This window comes from Gigantopelta aegis, chromosome 2 (genome assembly GCF_016097555.1).
Source record: "Gigantopelta aegis isolate Gae_Host chromosome 2, Gae_host_genome, whole genome shotgun sequence".
NCBI classification, from domain to species: domain Eukaryota; kingdom Metazoa; phylum Mollusca; class Gastropoda; order Neomphalida; family Peltospiridae; genus Gigantopelta; species Gigantopelta aegis.
In genome coordinates this window covers 33,614,067-33,631,761 of record NC_054700.1, presented here as the reverse complement: position 1 = coordinate 33,631,761, position 17,695 = coordinate 33,614,067, and the positions used below count along the sequence as shown (strand labels likewise).

General features: G+C 35.1%; 1 protein-coding gene across 5 annotated transcripts in view; it reads right to left on the bottom strand.

Moving 5' to 3' along the window:
* Positions 1–17,695, bottom strand: part of LOC121384047 (tubulin polyglutamylase ttll6-like) — a 74,799-nt gene that overhangs the window by 3,624 nt on the left and 53,480 nt on the right. Inside the window, exons 15-17 of one of the 5 annotated variants that reach the window (XM_041514247.1) lie at positions 16,977–17,180; positions 6,190–6,267; positions 2,123–2,194 (exon numbers count right to left, since the gene is read on the bottom strand). In XM_041514247.1, the coding sequence (XP_041370181.1) occupies positions 2,123–2,194; positions 6,190–6,267; positions 16,977–17,180 (354 nt within the window). Of the gene's footprint in view, positions 1–2,122; positions 2,195–6,189; positions 6,268–14,635; positions 14,978–16,976; positions 17,181–17,695 lie in introns of all 5 variants that reach the window. The other 4 variants (XM_041514238.1, XM_041514255.1, XM_041514265.1 and 1 more) reach the window with 4 other exon arrangements.

The following is a 17,695-nucleotide window of genomic DNA, read 5'->3' as shown; positions in this document are numbered from 1 at the left end:
ACGATACTCAATTATACTCTCTGGCAGGGGTCCTGTTTCTGTGTCTTAGTTGCTTGTTTAATTTATTTTACTATCCCATTTTAACATAAATACAGGCATGTTTATATTTTAACTAATGCATTATATATATTTTTTTAATATTAGGTTTTAATCAAGCTGTCTAGTCTTTTGACTAGCAACCCTCAGGTGGCTGGGTGAACATTTCTTCCCCTCCAATCGTTTCTGGGTTCTTAAACACAAAAAAGTTTACAAACCTGTGGGCCTTGGATTGTGAGTATTTTCAATCATTTGCTGATCTAAAAACCTAAAGGGCATATAGCTAATAGTGAGGTTTAGTTGTAAATAGTCAAATTAAGTTACATTATTTTTTCTCTTTATTTTTGGACCAAATGCCCACTCCAAAAGCTTGTCAATAATTAACTGATGTGCAATAGCCTCCTTGTTTTTGGACAGACGCAAACATATTAAATAATCTCGCTTCCTGAACCTTCACTGGATACAGACACGTAAATAGAATTTTGGTTGCTTGGTCAAAGTTGTCACTATTCCTCAGAGATGGTAGACACTGTATGAAGCTACATTTTGCGAGGAGTTGTTAAAAAAAAAAATTCTGATTCCAAATCATTGCTACTGCTACTTTTTTGTTAGAAGAAGTTACGGTAGCTGCTTAATCTGAAAAGAAATCTAACCGTCAATATTACATCTGGGAAGGTATGAAATTTTCCAATGCGGTGATGTTCAAAACTTGATACGAAAACGAAAAGGAGATTCTGAGGATTTCGTCTACTTCACTGATATAGATGACATATTTGACATCATAAAGCATGCCTATGTTTCAACTGGGCATGGCGGCTGAGATAAGATGATAACAAATTTGAACAACTATGCCAATATCACCTAAGAATCCCATGAGCTCTACAAATCTCTTTGAGTATCAAAAGAAACGTAAGCGTGCTACAACCAAGCGACCTCTGACCTACAAATGTTACATTTCAACTTGTTGATATTTTCTTGCTATTTGCATGGTGCCCCTCAGATTCTCCAGAGTCACAATGGCACCGAGTTCACAGTATCAAAATGATATTTGTCTTTCTTGTCTCTTATACTGTGTAAACATCAAAGGTATATCTCTAATCTTTAGTTACTGTTGTTATACTATATGTGGTGTTTACATCAAATGAATGTCACTTAGTTAAGAGAGCACAATGCGTCATTATAGTGAACTCTCACATCAACTCGTCTTTCATACCGAATAAATAAGTCATAAAGATATACATTATCTGCATTTTCTTTCATCTGACTCATTTCAGTCAATTTGTCAAATAAAGGGGCTCATTTTCCAGGCAGTTTGTAAAATGACTGGAAATTTCGGGCACTTTGTAAATTGACTGAGTGAATCAGGCAATTTATAAACTGCCTGAAAAATTTCAGACATTTTACAAATTGCCTGATTTTAGACATTGGCTATAACAAATACATATATGTACAGGGATTGGACACTAAAACATATACTAAAAATAATGTTAACATTTTATCTGAAAACCATGGGAACATCGGGTCATCAACCACTTTGAACCTTTCACTTTCAAAAAATATCTTGCATATTTAATATGGAAAAAAAAAATATCCTAAGAAAATTAAGTAGTGAAAGGGAAAATAATACTGATGAAAATAATACCAATGAAAAACTGCCAAAGCCAGCAGTACATAAACAACAAACTTTAAAAAATATAAATATAAATATATGTGTATTGTTTCAAGCTAAAATGGCAATAACAATGATGGCTTGCATGTCACTTAATTGCGGAATAGTTAAAAAAAATTTTTTTTTTAAAGTGGGTAGAGAGCAGTTATTCCAAAACCAGAAGTGAAAGTGTGGTCCTATATTAATTTTAACCAAACCTTAATCCACATGTAACAAAACAAACGTTGACAGTAAGACTGTTTATGAAAATTGTTGTTCTATTTACAGCCATTAATTGAGTGGCATGTGAGCCAAAAAACCTTTCCAATGATTGATAAACAAGAAATAACAAAATAACATTAATAACAACAACCAAATAACAAAATAAGAAGAAAAAACCACCTAAAAAACAAAAGCAATAATAAAAAAAACAATAACTTTATTTATCAAAGATAATATAGATAGTGAAATACTCGTCTTCTTTAATTTGTTCTTTTCACATGGCATAAACTATAAAGAAATACACATCTATTAGTTGCAATGACTTAAATGGGAAAACAACTATTAAAACTTATTTTAATAATGATAAAAAAGGAGTGCATATTTTTTACTTCAAATAGTTAGTGTTTGTACTCTCTGAAGAGTAAGCCAGTGCACCACGACTGGTAATCAAAGGCCATGGTATGTGCTATCCTGTCTATGGGGTGGTGCATATAAATGATCCTTTGCTGCTAATCGAAAAGAGTAGCCCATGAAGTGGCGACAGCGGGTTTCCTCCCTCAATACCTATGTGGTCCTTAACCATATTTCCAATGCCATATAACCGTAAATATAATGTGTTGAGTGCATCATTAAATAAAACATTTCTTTCCTCTGAAGAGTAACCTTTCAGTAATGTTTTGAAAAAGGATATCAATGTGATTTAATCACACAGAACACAGCTTAACTAACAGTCATTAGGTGTGAAATACGTGATGCATGCTTCAAACTTAAACTTATAGGTGTACGGGCTCCCATTTTTGCTTTTGGGGGGGGGGGGGGGGGGGAGAGAACAGGCTGGCTTTTGCCCGAATTTAAACGCAAATGCCCGAATCTGAATATCAACATTTATTCATATTAGCATTACTACCAAACAGTATATAGGGCTGCAAACGAATCACTACACATTTTTACATGGATTACAACTAATTTTGAGGGTAGAATGATGGAAATACATAGTAAAAAGGCCTTACATGTAAGTAAGCACATTTTGTCCGAATATCTATATAATTTTTGCCTGAATTTAAGATTTTGCTCCAGCACTGGGGAGGGGAGTCCAGATACCGACTCCAAACCCTGAGTGAGTGCTCCACAAGGCTCAGTGGGTATGTGTAAACCACTTGCACCGACCAGTAATCCATAACTGATTCAACAAAGGCCATGGTTTGTGCTATCCTGCCTGTGGGAAGCGCAAATAAAAGATCCCTTGCTGCCTGTCGTAAAAGAGTAGTCTTATGTGGCGACAGCAGGTTTCCTCTAAAAAACAGTGTCAGAATGACCATATGTTTGATGTCCAATAGCCGATGATAAGATAAAACATCAATGTGCTCTAGTGGCGTCGTTAAATAAAACAAACTTTACTTTTTTCTTGGGTATGTACTTTCTCACAGACAGGACACCTCATACCATGGCCTTTGATATACCAGTCATGGGGCACAGGTTGGGACTGGAAAAAACCCAATGGATCAGCCAGGAATGTTTGATCCTACAACTCAATAGTTTAAGCGCCACTGATGAGTGATTTACCGACTGAGCTAATCAATCCCACCCACCCTATAATTAAACTTGGAGAAGAAACTCACTCCTACCACAAATTTGTAAAGTAGGCTACATGTACTTTCTTAATTACAGCAATGGGCACTTCATAATTATGTACTTTCCACTCACTGTAGGTCTTTAATATACAATCACTGGACTGTACTGGACATAAACCCAACAGACTGGACAGATCATACCATAGAGGTCTTTAATATACAATCACTGGACTGTACTGGACATAAACCCAACAGACTGGATAGATCATACCATAGAGGTCTTTAATATACTATCACTGGACTGTACTGGACATAAACCCAACAGACTGGACAGATCATACCGTAGGTCTTTAATATACTATCACTGGACTGTACTGGACATAAACCCAACAGACTGGATAGATCATACCGAAGGTCTTTAATATACTATCACTGGATTGTACTAGACATAAACCCAACAGACTGGATAGATCATACCATAGAGGTCTTTAATATACAATCACTGGACTGTACTGGACATAAACCCAACAGACTGGACAGATCATACCGAAGGTCTTTAATATACTATCACTGGATTGTACTAGACATAAACCCAACAGACTGGATAGATCATATCGTAGGTCTTTAATATACAATCACTGGACTGTACTGGACATAAACCCAACAGACTGGACAGATCATACCGAAGGTCTTTAATATACTATCACTGGATTGTACTAGACATAAACACAACAGACTGGACAGATCATACCGTAGGTCTTTAATATACTATCACTGGACTGTACTGGACATAAACCCAACAGACTGGACAGATCATACAGTAGGTCTTTAATATACTATCACTGGACTGTACTGGACATAAACCCAACAGACTGGACAGATCATACCGTAGTCTTTAATATATAATCACTGGACTGTACTGGACATAAACCCAACAGACTGGACAGATCATACCGTAGGTCTTTAATATATTATCACTGGATTGTATTGGACATAAACCCAACACATAAACCCAACAGACTGGACAGATCATACCGTAGTCTTTAATATATAATCACTGGACTGTACTGGACATAAACCCAACAGACTGGACAGATCATACCGAAGGTCTTTAATATACTATCACTGGATTGTATTGGACATAAACCCAACAGACTGGACAGATCATACCGTAGTCTTTAATATACAATCACTGGACTGTACTGGACATAAACCCAACAGACTTGACAGATCATACCGTAGTCTTTAATATACTATCACTGGATTGTACTAGACATAAACCCAACAGACTGGACAGATCATACCGAAGGTCTTTAATATATTATCACTGGATTGTATTGGACATAAACCCAACAGACTGGATAGATCATACCGTAGGTCTTTAATATACAATCACTGGACTGTACTGGACATAAACCCAACAGACTGGACAGATCATACCGAAGGTCTTTAATATACTATCACTGGATTGTACTAGACATAAACCCAACAGACTGGACAGATCATACCGTAGTCTTTAATATATAATCACTGGACTGTACTGGACATAAACCCAACAGACTGGACAGATCATACCGTAGGTCTTTAATATATTATCACTGGATTGTATTGGACATAAACCCAACAGACTGGATAGATCATATCGTAGGTCTTTAATATACTATCACTGGACTGTACTGGACATAAACCCAACAGACTGGATAGATCATACCATAGGTCTTTAATATACTATCACTGGACTGTACTGGACATAAACCCAACAGACTGGACAGATCATACCGTAGTCTTTAATATACAATCACTGGACTGTACTGGACATAAACCCAACAGACTGGACAGATCATACCATAGGTCTTTAATATACTATCACTGGACTGTACTGGACATAAACCCAACAGACTGGACAGATCATACCATAGGTCTTTAATATACTATCACTGGACTGTACTGGACATAAACCCAACAGACTAGACAGATCATACCGAAGGTCTTTAATATACTATCACTGGATTGTACTAGACATAAACCCAACAGACTGGACAGATCATACCGAAGGTCTTTAATATACTATCACTGGATTGTACTAGACATAAACCCAACAGACTGGACAGATCATACTGTAGGTCTTTAATATACAATCACTGGACTGTACTGGACATAAACCCAACAGACTGGACAGATCATACCGTAGGTCTTTAATATATTATCACTGGATTGTATTGGACATAAACCCAACAGACTGGATAGATCATATCGTAGGTCTTTAATATACTATCACTGGATAAAAAACTAAATGTCTGGATGGATCATACTGTAGGTCTTTAATATACTAGTCATATGCTACATTTGTTAGCACTGGATTGTACTGACTGGGAACAGATTCCATTGATGGCAATGGATCTTGTGACCTTCAATGCCTCAGACAGCTGCTCTAGCTATGATCAAGTTAAACTGTAGATAAATTATCTTGTAGGAAACAATATTCAGAGAAAAACAGCACAATTCAGACTACGAACAAATCAAAAAGACAAACACAAGAAGAACAAAATTCAGTGTACAAAGAACACATCTTATCCTGGCATGACTCCACTTAAAAAACAACACAAACTGAAATTCCAAAAGAAGAAGAAGAAAAAGAAGAAGAAATAGAAGAAGAAGAAGAAGAAAAAGAAGAGACATTTAAAAAAAAAAAATCTTATTTCTGTCCCTTACCTGAAATGACGGCACGGTTCGTTCGTTCAGATTAGCTAGGCTCCCAACCTTGCTTTGCCACCGGCTACCATAGTTTGGCTGAAGGTTGGACAAATGGGAATAAGATTTAGATTTGGAGTATGGGCTGAGGCGATGTGGGATGTGAGAGGTGCAGTGGGGGTGCTGTGAGATGAGGTGTGGGTTGCCGGCAATGACGGAGGGTGCGTACAGGAGGTTAGAGGTAGGCATGTCATAGAATTGCGACAGTGCGGAGTGACAGTGGTGGCGATCATCGTGCAAGATCTGTTGGATCGTGCCATGCGTTAGGTTTTCGCCATTCTGAAAAGTCAGAAACAGTCACATGCAGTGGTTAGGCTGTGAGCCATTATTAAATACATTAATTTTTTGTTTTGTTTTGGGTTTTTTCATTTTTTCATTTTTTGTTTCTTTGTTTCTTTATTATTATTATTTAATTTTTAATTAATTTTTTTTGCTTTATGCTCAACACTTGGTAATCAAAAGCCCCAGCAACCAAAACTATCAAAATCTGGTTAAAAATAACAATATTTACGTGACCACGTCTGCAGAAAAGAGTACATATGAGGTATGATGGCATTCATAATAAATGTTGTTTAAACTGACATCACATGGAATTTCAATGTGGCACATGCTGGGCACTGTTTGTTGGAAACGATATCAACATGCAAGTGTTTTATACATTACATCAAAATGAAAAACTTTTTTCTGCTAATTGTTGTCCGTTTATTATTTTTCATGATGAATTTACAGTTTGTCTACATATTAATTAACTAGGCTAGAGATCTGAAGCTGCCTTAGCACTAAGAAATCATAACACCATCATAGTCTATGATGTCACTACAGCACATGTCATACTGACATCATAGCTTACGATGTCATAGACTTACAATAGCTTCGAAAATCTGAACCCAAGAGTACTATAATAAACCTATTTCCATTCTGACTCTTTTAACAATGGAGACAACTCTCATCTTAATTAAAGGTTCAAAATGCCAGTTGTCACATTTATCTTTGAGATGAAATATTGTTGCCATCATACTCCTGTGACAACTTGCTTTTGAAAATTGCCAAAATCATATTTTACTATATCGCCTCATCTGTACCGTTTTTCGTAGACATGGTCACATATGTTTTAAACATATAAGCAGTTAAATGCATGTTCACCATTTACACAAACAAAAATTTCAAACTAAAAACTGTTAAAAATGTACACTAATTATTTCTTTAACAATAGACCTGATACCAAGTTTTATCAACAGATTCAGATAAATGAGGGAACTCAAATCAATGTTTTAAATTATGGTTTTCCCCCCTCCCCCCGAAAAACCAAACCAAACCAAACCAAACAACCAACAACTACCAAACATGTTACTTCAAAACAGATGGCTTTTGGAATTTAAAAAGAAAAGAAATGTTTAGTTAACGACACCATAAAACTTATCTATAATCTTATAACTTAATTCTTACCCTGTCAGTGTATGAAACAATCAGCTTTTCCTAATATACTCAAATTTTAAACTGTTTATTGTTTACATACTGTTTAGATGGATATTATGTAAGTCATGTGCATAAAAACATGTGTGTCTGCATGGCTTTCCCATGTTAAATTCATACTCTGATAGTACAATATTGCCAGTCAGTGTCATTAAAAACTGAGGGTTCTGTCAAAGGTAGTCAGCACTGGTTGGTCAGATCAGACTATTTCTACCTGGATACAGTGCTGCCAACCACTGCTTACATGTATAATTTTAGGTCAGTATAATGAAGGAAGGAAGGAAATGTTTTATTTAACGACGCACTCAACACATTTTATTTACGGTTATATGGCGTCGGACATATGGTTAAGGACCACACAGGTATTGAGAGGAAACCCGCTGTCGCCACTTCATGGGCTACTCTTTCCGATTAGCAGCAATCTTTTATATGCACCATCCCACAGACAGGACAGTACATACCACGGCCTTTGTTACACCAGAAATAGCCCAACGGGTCCACCGACGGGGATCGATCCCAGACCAACCACGCATCAAGCGAACGCTTTACCACTGGGCTACATCCTGCCCCTGTCAGTAAAATGAAGTCATGTTATTAACGTCAATAACAAATGTCAAAAGCAAGATACTGGGAAATGTAAACAATATTATGATAAATATGTTGAAAGCACTCTGGATTTAAACAATTGAAATAATTTAAACAGCTTCAGTGTGCAAGCTGTTGTTCGCCAAATATGATTTACAAAAAAGCTACTGATAATTCGAAAATCATTTGTTGTTTGTAAATCATTTGTTGTTTGTAAGTGTATGGCTATTTTAAACAAATAATTCTGTTTAGCCAAATGTCACTAGAATTTGGCTAGATTTTCTGATCAAATTCACCATATTTCTATTAATTTTTCGCATCCAGCTTAAAACCCTAACTATAATAAGAATGTTTATCCAAATCTACTGTAACTTAGTTAAGACAAAAACAAAAACAAGACATGTTATCTGAATCTGTGGATGTACATTCCATGCCTATACATGTAGTTATATATGTTCAATTTAATTAACAGTAAGAAACAACAACACAGAAAAAGGTTTTTAAAATTTTATATTAAAAATAAATAAACTAACAAAAATATATATTAAAAACAGTAACAGCATTTATAAAAAAAAGAGTAAGTAACACTACTACACTATGTTAATAAACTGAGCAGAAAGCAAAACTTGGGAAGTAATGTGAAAGTAATGTGAATTTGTTCTATTAAAATGTAACACTGTGCAAATAATGGGTTAAAAGTTGAAAGGTCCAGGGTCACTATCTATGCACAGTTAGAGGGTCAAAGCAAAGATAGAAATAAATGAAAGAAAGTCAGGAAGGATGAGTTTGTCAGGTCCGTTGATGGAAGAGATACAGGTCTATAGCAACTGGAGAAGAACAATTTAAATATCCACATGCACAATCTCAACATAATACATTATTCGAATTTCTAACATTCAATTACCATTATAGTAGATCTCAAAGATCATTATTTAAAAAACCCAAAAACATTAAGGACAAAATAATGTATTCCCCTGTCCCCTGTACCCCCCCCCCCCCCCCCCCCGAAAAAGAGCAGATTTTTATTAAACAATTATTTAATGTATTTGAACTTTGTATTTGACAGTGAAACGTTCAAGTGTATAATAAGTGTATTATACATGTATGAACATTTGATGCAGTACTATTCTGATACAAAAAACATACCCAAAATCAGACATAATTTGATACATTTATATATGTTACACTATCATAATTTTAAAAGTTTATATAATATTTTTAAGTGTAAAAACACTCCATTTAGTTGTGTTAATTAAACAACTCACTAAAACAGTTACAAAATCTATAAATGTTAAGAAAAATTACTGCAAAACTTATCTTATTAGGTTGCATTATTATATACTTCCATTTTTATGAGAATTTAAAATATTTTCTGATGATATACTTGTCGCCTCCCATCCCCAAAGAGATGTTTGTAGGTGTATTGTCAAAAAAAAATAACTCTGACAATGTGTAAAAATACAAATCTGAAACCAATGCAGCCATTATTTTAAACAACATGGCACTACTATTGCATGGTATCACTGTTCGCACTTGAATATTTAACATAACTTTTAAAAATAAATAAATTGTAGAATAACAAATGATGGATCTATTAATAAATACAATGGTTGGTTTTTTTTTTTTGACAACAAAACTCAATGAGCCAAGTTTACAAAGCCTCTTTATGTCTTTATAATGCTTAAACACCTGGGTTTAAAAAACCCCAAAAAAACAAAAAAACGGTATTTGTAAATTCAGCCCCTTCATACCTGGAAATTTTAAGCTGGTACATAGCATGCACTATTAACTGTTACGACAATTATGCTTACGAAACCCATGTAATCACAATTCACAAACGCAGGGCTTTAGATCTCACTAATTTCGGCCTAACATATTACTTTTGTGTGATCTGAGAAAAGCGAGGTCTTTTTAGCATAGAAATATTATTACCAGCAGCTGAAGAATTAGTTATATTAAAACAAAAATTCAAGTTATTTGAACCTAAACAAAGCTTAACATTCCAGTGTTTTTGAGTTGAAATATTTTCAGGTCAGCATGTTTGTCTTTAATTTCGGCATGATTTTTTTGGGGGGCACAATATTTATCACCTTGACTTTGGTGCCATCTAAAGCCCTGAAACAACAGATATCATGCTCGTTAAAGTTGCTGCAACACTTTTTTTTTTTTTAAATCTCCACAAGAAACAGGTTAAATGCTGACATTATATCATGTCATCATTCATATTATTATAAAGCACTTTTCAAATGCACCATCCTCAGCCGTAACAGTTAAGTATGCAAAACCTAGCTGCCACTTTCTAAAGTTTACCACATTATCACTGGCAATCTGTACTAAACATTACGGTACTAGCAAATATCTAGAAGAAAGAAGAAGAAAAAGAAAATAATAGAAGAGAAAAAAATAGCTGTATGACGTAACAATTCACACAGCATAAATGACAGTACTGCTGTAGAATACTTTATTTTCGCGGGATCAAATTTTCGCGATTTAATGAAAATGGGTCAATTCGCAAACATTTATTTTCGTGAATCTCCCAACCCCCCCCCCCCATCAATAAAAAAACAAAGTACAGATGTCAATAATTTTGTTTTAAAAACGGAACTTAGTTTTGCTGGTTGTTATGCTAATCTGTAGAACTAATCCTACATGTACACATGAGTGCTATACACATAAAACAATAGTTTTCCTGCTTTAACCAATCAAGACTTTATTGTTTATAGAAAGTGCTTACCGCATACAGTTTTTTGTTAATCCTTATAATTGTTATAAAAACAAAAACCTAAAACAAACGAAATAAAATTTGAAGGCACAAGCTACTAGTACTCAGTAACTTAAGTTTGATTGAAACAATATTTATTGCCGTCTAAATACTAGGTCAAAACGGTTTGTGATTGGCTAACAGGCCAAAAATAAAAATAAAATTATGAAACATCTGAACATAGCCCAGTCCGAATTTTTTCACTTCCACATTTTTAATATACTGTGATAATGCATGTTTACTTCCGTCGTTGAACACGTGTAGACTCTGTCCGATGAACTGATCGCTAGCACATGCGAAGGAAAACAGCATAAAACTTTTTGTTTTGTAGTTTGTTCCATGACAGGAGGGAGCACTGCTTTGTTACTACTAGCCTCGTACATCGGAAACTAATGTGGTATAGTTGAACGAGACTACATTGTTTGTTTTTTTGGTCGGCCTTTATAAAAAGTTTATTTTCGCGTGGAATATATTTTCACGAATTTCATTCACACGCGAAAAACGCGAAAATAAAGTATTATACAGTATTTAATTGCAATGACACCCAAGGCTCAAATTTCATTTGGCTTTTCAAATTTCAAGATGGAAGCAAATGCATAAAACTGAAAAGCAGTTTCAGAAATTATAATCTAAAAATTAAACTTGTAACTGAACTATTTTAACAGCAATTGGATTGATACTTAATTGTGATAAACACAGAATAAAATATATTGTCGCTCTCGAAATGAAAAATTCTCGGTTTCTGGAATACTGTCCAAAAAAAAGGTGAAAAGTAAAATCTGCTTGTTAAGCCGATTGTCAGAAAGCGTACTGTGGCATTTGCTGGCTGCCTCCAGTTAATTTCAATCAATGAGGACTTAATGAGGACTAGATAAACCCACAGTGACGAAGTTTAGACACATATACCGGCCTTGGTGGTGTCGTGGTTAAGCCATCAGACATAAGGCTGGTAGGTACAGGGTTTGCAGCCCGGTACCGGCTCCCACCCAGAGCGAGTTTTAATGACTCAGTGGGTAGGTGTAAGACCACTACACCCTCTTCTCTCTCACTAACCACTAACAACTAATCCACTGTCCTGAACAGACAGCCCAGATAGCTGAGGTGTGTGTCTAGGACAGCGTGCTTGAACCTTAATTGTATATAAGCACAAAAAATAAGTCGAAATAGACATATATACCCGTTAGTAATTAGCCAGTACACAGAGAATACTATTTGATTGTAAGTTTAGACACTGGGAAAATACATACCTGCTAGCAAGTATGTGTCATTCATTAAGAAAACCTCCTTTGCTTTCTAGATATTCTATAAAGTGTGTTATAAAATATGATAATTTTGGTGAGAAAATTCATTAAGTTACAATGAAATGGGCATTTCTAAAACCACTCCATTCTACCGTGTTTATATACAGACAGTCAGTGATAATGTGGCAACTGAAAGACAACTCCAATATACAGTCAAATGAACAACCAGTTTGTTCCTATGCCATTTTCACAAAGTGCATTCCACATTAGTTCAGTGTAAACAGACAAATTAGCATCATTAAGTTTTAATGTGCACCTACCGGTATAGAGTTTTTATTTTGTCTTCTTAATAATTCTGTATGGTATGAATACCAGTTTAATGAAGAAAATAAAACATTATTTTACAATTTGCTATAATACCACTGAGGTAATAATTGGAAAAATGCCTTAAAAATTAACCATGTATTTAGTTTAATTTAAAACAAATGAAAATCTGACAACTGGTATTTATGATATATATATTTGTGTGTGTGTGTGTGCTTTTGATGTTGTTTTTAAAGATTAAAACTACATAGAAGTAAAATCAATGTTTGTATATTTAGAGGGTTAGGTTTTAATTTGTTTAAAAACAAATTTTTGCAAAGAATCCGATTAATGGACAAGTAAATAAGAATGATTTTTTTTTTGGTTGAATTTTACACAGTAAAACATGTCTAAACCAGACACTGAATAAACCAGAATCTTGCCAAGTTTCACAGTCCCGAATTTTCTAAATAGTAAAACGTGACCCTCTAAACACCATATCCTGAACATGATCCGGTTTAGACCAGTTTCCCTGTGTAAGACTTCTAGCCACAAATTCTAGCAAGAAGCCTTTAAAACATTAATTATTACCTTTATGATACTTTGTTTCAGTCATATTATCTAGATTTTTTGGGCTTACAGGAATATCCAATTAAGATTCAAGCATTCTGTCTCAAGCACACACCACAGATACCTGGGTCTATAGTGCTAGCTATTAAAGAGTTTTGGGTTTTTTACTAGCAGTCAGGCATGGCAGGAGACAGTATTTACTTGCCCGACTGTGAAAAACACTAGCCACGGGCATCGAGCTACCATATTCCAGAAGCCCTGCTAGACATTGAGACATTATCTGTCAAACTACTGCCCTGACCTGATCATTCAGGAGATGGCTCTCATGACTGCTCATGACTACAGAGTGTTCTGAGAGAAACGTTGCCCTATGCCACTGAACTTCGCCTTGCTTACCAAAAAGCTCAAGGGTGAAATCCACTCCGACTTCGGTTAATCCAAATTAAAATCATTACATTATAATCGGTAATATGGTCAAAATGCAAACAGACCACAACCATATGTCCATCAAACTATTGAAGTGAAACTTTAACAAGTAAATATTATTACCACAAAAAAATCCCACCCTAAATTGTTAATGTTTTTAATGTTGTTAATCTTACAAATCATGCACCTTTTTTTCTCTTTTTTTTAAAGTATTGTTAGTATTTTATATAAAACACTACAATCGTCAATAATGTTAACAAAACAAATGAAATGACGATCACATGATTTACACAGACAGGGATCTCAATCATTGTTTTTCTTATTACGCAGCATGTGAACACATCGTCAGCATGAAGTAAAAAACCATTTAACAATCAGCAAATCTGGAATATATCTGAAGATTCCTGCATGTATAACTTGAGAAGAGAATGTAAACGATATTACAAGATACATTTTGTTTCAAAGAAAGGTACCTACTATCTTCTTTAAAAAAAAAAATAATTTGTGACAAAAGAAATGCATGATTAATGCATAGAAAAACAACTTTATACTTTAAAAAAAAGAAAAAAAAGAGAAGATATTAATCTGCCTACATAATATGTAGTTAGGCTACATTATGTTGTGTCCACATATCAAAATGTGATTATTTTTAAAACTCGATTTTTAAGGAAATGGACTTTCCTGCCTCACTTTTCCCTTAATCTCCACACTTTTCTCAAAACTATTTTGAGGATGAAGTGATTTCTCCATTTTGTTAGTGTAGCTGTAACCCTGTGAGTATAGAAAAAACGTTCCAAAAAGCTAACAACATTTAATGAAAATCTGTTATAAATAACAAGTTTGTTATCTATTTCAAGTCACAATTCGCATCATCGTTCATTGAATCATGAATGTCATTGCAGTTATAGCACTTGCAAATAAATAGATTTTCCAACTGTTCTGCTACACTGAACTAACTCCGATGGACGACTTCGAAAAACAGAAGAGAGACCAAAATTACATTTTCGATAACTCACTTTTTGCTCACAAACCGAACACTTTTACCAACCTCTGCTTCGCCGGCTTCTTTTGTCTTACTATGACGTTCTGGGGCGTTTTTATTTTGTGCCGAAACGTGCGACAAGTAAAGGTTGGGGACCTGTCTCGTACTGTCCTGGGACACACACGGATACAGAATGGTACTGCCGGGCCCCGAGTGCAAGTTGCGGTGCAGACATCGGTGCTCGTACTTTAACGTGACACTGTCATTCGATAGGGCATGATTGCCACCGAAATATCGGTCCAACAGAGTTTTGTAATACTGGCGATCTTTAATGCGGGTGCAAGATGATCGGCCACCAAGGTAGGGATCCTGAAAGTTCAGACTACGAAATGGCCGGCCCTTGGATTCCTAGGTGCAGGTGCAAAGAAAACAAGGTGAGGACAGAGTGCATGGGTAGAATAAGGTGAAATCTAGACCTTATGTATGATTTAAAATCAAAGCTTTTTTATTTCACAAAATCTAATACAAATAATAAAGGACATGACTGCCTGTCTGTTACTATCCTACACATGTCAGCACTCTACACTGTGACCAAGTTTTATCATTTGGCGACTAAAACATTTCATATTATCTATATAAAAAATACAAATAGGCACCATCTGGCTCCTAGGAGGCCTGGATGTTAAAAGAGTTTTCCATTTTTATTTATATTTGTGTATAAAAATTTATAAGTTTTATTTAACAACACTACTAGAGCACATTGATTTAGTAATCATCGGCTATTGGATGTTAAACATTTGGTAATTTGACATAACAGTCTTAGAGAGGAAACCTGCTACATTTTTCAATTAGTAGCAAGAGAAAATTTATATGCACCATCCCAAAAGCAGAACAGCACATACCACAGCCTTTGATATACCAATCATGGTGCACGGGCTGGATACTTGCGCCTGTGTCCAATTCATATTTAAAAACACAGATTGGTAATACACCTCAATTTCATTGGCTGTTTGTCGAGGTCGAAGATTAGCGGTTAATAGTTGGCGAAAGAGAGGCTGGTCAACTTGTCTTACTTTCCACTGACCTGTGGGTACTAAACCCTGCACATACAGCCTCAAACTCAGTCACGTACTTAACCAGTACATGTGTATATACCATTAAGTTGGAATCCAGAAACAAACGTTCTGAAAGCATGTAATAGCTTGTGAGAATTATAATTTTTATTGTTTTCAAACAATACAAGTTCAGAATAATAGTTAATGTTCATACATAAGGTCTAGAAAGGAAACGTGCAATGTGTGTGGGGGTTTTGTATGTTTAGGAACATGAAAAACAACGAAGAATAAATATCAAAGCATAAATTGCCTTTTTGTGAAAAACAATACTGTTGTGAAGAATATTTCCTAAATTAAATCTGTCTGTCAATAAAATCTGTTTAAAATGCTGTAAAATTATGCCAAAATATAATGACAGACAGATACTTGTTTTAGTAAAGCATTCAGTTTTTCATAACAATGTATGCTTTGATACTGATTGTCTGTACAACATGATGGTTGTATTAGTAAGGTATACATACTACATGACAACATTTATAAAGAAAATGTGAAACCTAGAACATCGATAATAAAACTAACTTCAAGATGGTAATATACTAACTACAGTTAAACCAACGAGTGAAATTTTGATTGTTAGGTTTTTCAAAAAGATATAAGATGTTGGTCAAAATGATTAATCTACAATTTTATGATTTACACATTTCAATAAAACAGTACATGAAGTCTTACATCATTTCTGTGACTTTCTGCTTATATTTTATTTTCTATATAAAGGAAATGTTTTATTTTCTATGTAATGCTATCTGATAACTGGAATGTTAGTTCTACCACAGAACCAACTAGGAATCTAGAATCTAATAGGAATCTAAACTAATGTCACAAGTTCAAAATAGTGTTATGTTAAAAATAGAAATAATGGAAATTTAACACTGAACAAAGCAACTAGACTGTTAACCTTCCCACTATAAGCTAACATTAACATTACATAAAAGTACTGATTTTGTACGGAACTCATTTGTGCTGGAAATTTTATCACAATGCAGAATGATTACCTTCATACGACAAACTAGCTACAATGAACCACATTAAAATACTAATTCCTAACCAACTACTTTGCATTAGAAATACTATTAACTACATTGTAATTTAATTCTTACTCAACAACCTTCACTTAAAAAATACTATTAACTTATTAAATGCTAATTCCTACCAAACTACCTTCCACTAGAATTACTACCTACATGTAACAAAGCATTTTCATTATTTACCTTCCTACCGACAAACTAACAAATCTATTACACTTAAAACAAAAGCTACTTTCTACAGCACTAGCTTCTATTACTACAACTTACAGCTGGTGGGATGGTCCGTGGGTCGGGTCTACCGGAGCCCATGGTGCCGGGTGTGCAGTGCAGCAGTCGATACACGTGCTCCACGATGCCGAGACCGCGCACGAGGTTGTCGCGCTGCAGCAAGCCGCTAATGCGTTCCAGTTCCTCTTCCTCGCGAATGTCGACGGGTTTCGTCGTGTCAATCGGCTCCTCGTTGATGGGACTCTGGTGGGACAAACACATGCAGAATGTCGGACATGCAGAACGTGCTAGTTATGTTTGGTTTCAAATGTGCATAAAATTTGTCAGGAATAATGTCTTCAGAGAGTAAAGACACATGCAGAATGTCAGACATGCGGTAAATGCTAGCAAAGCTTATTTGATGAAAATCTGCAAACATTTGTCAGGTATAAAGTTGTTGGATGGTAGCAGCCAATGCAGAATATTGACATGCAAGATATGCTGGGAAGGAACAGAAACCAACACCTACACCATCAGGGAACATGGTTTTCTTACTGTCGTATCGGGGTTTCTGCTAGAGGGTAAAATGGGTAGGGTGCCATACCCAAAACTGTTTGCAGATTTTTTTTTTTTTAAAGTTAACCTCTTGACAAAATTAACTACTGTTATCATTACTGTATGATTTTCTTAATCCCAACCCTAAACTTAACCCATTTTCTTTCTGGGGGAGGTCCCCCATACCCTCTGTTGACTCTGGTTGCATTCAATTCCATACAGCC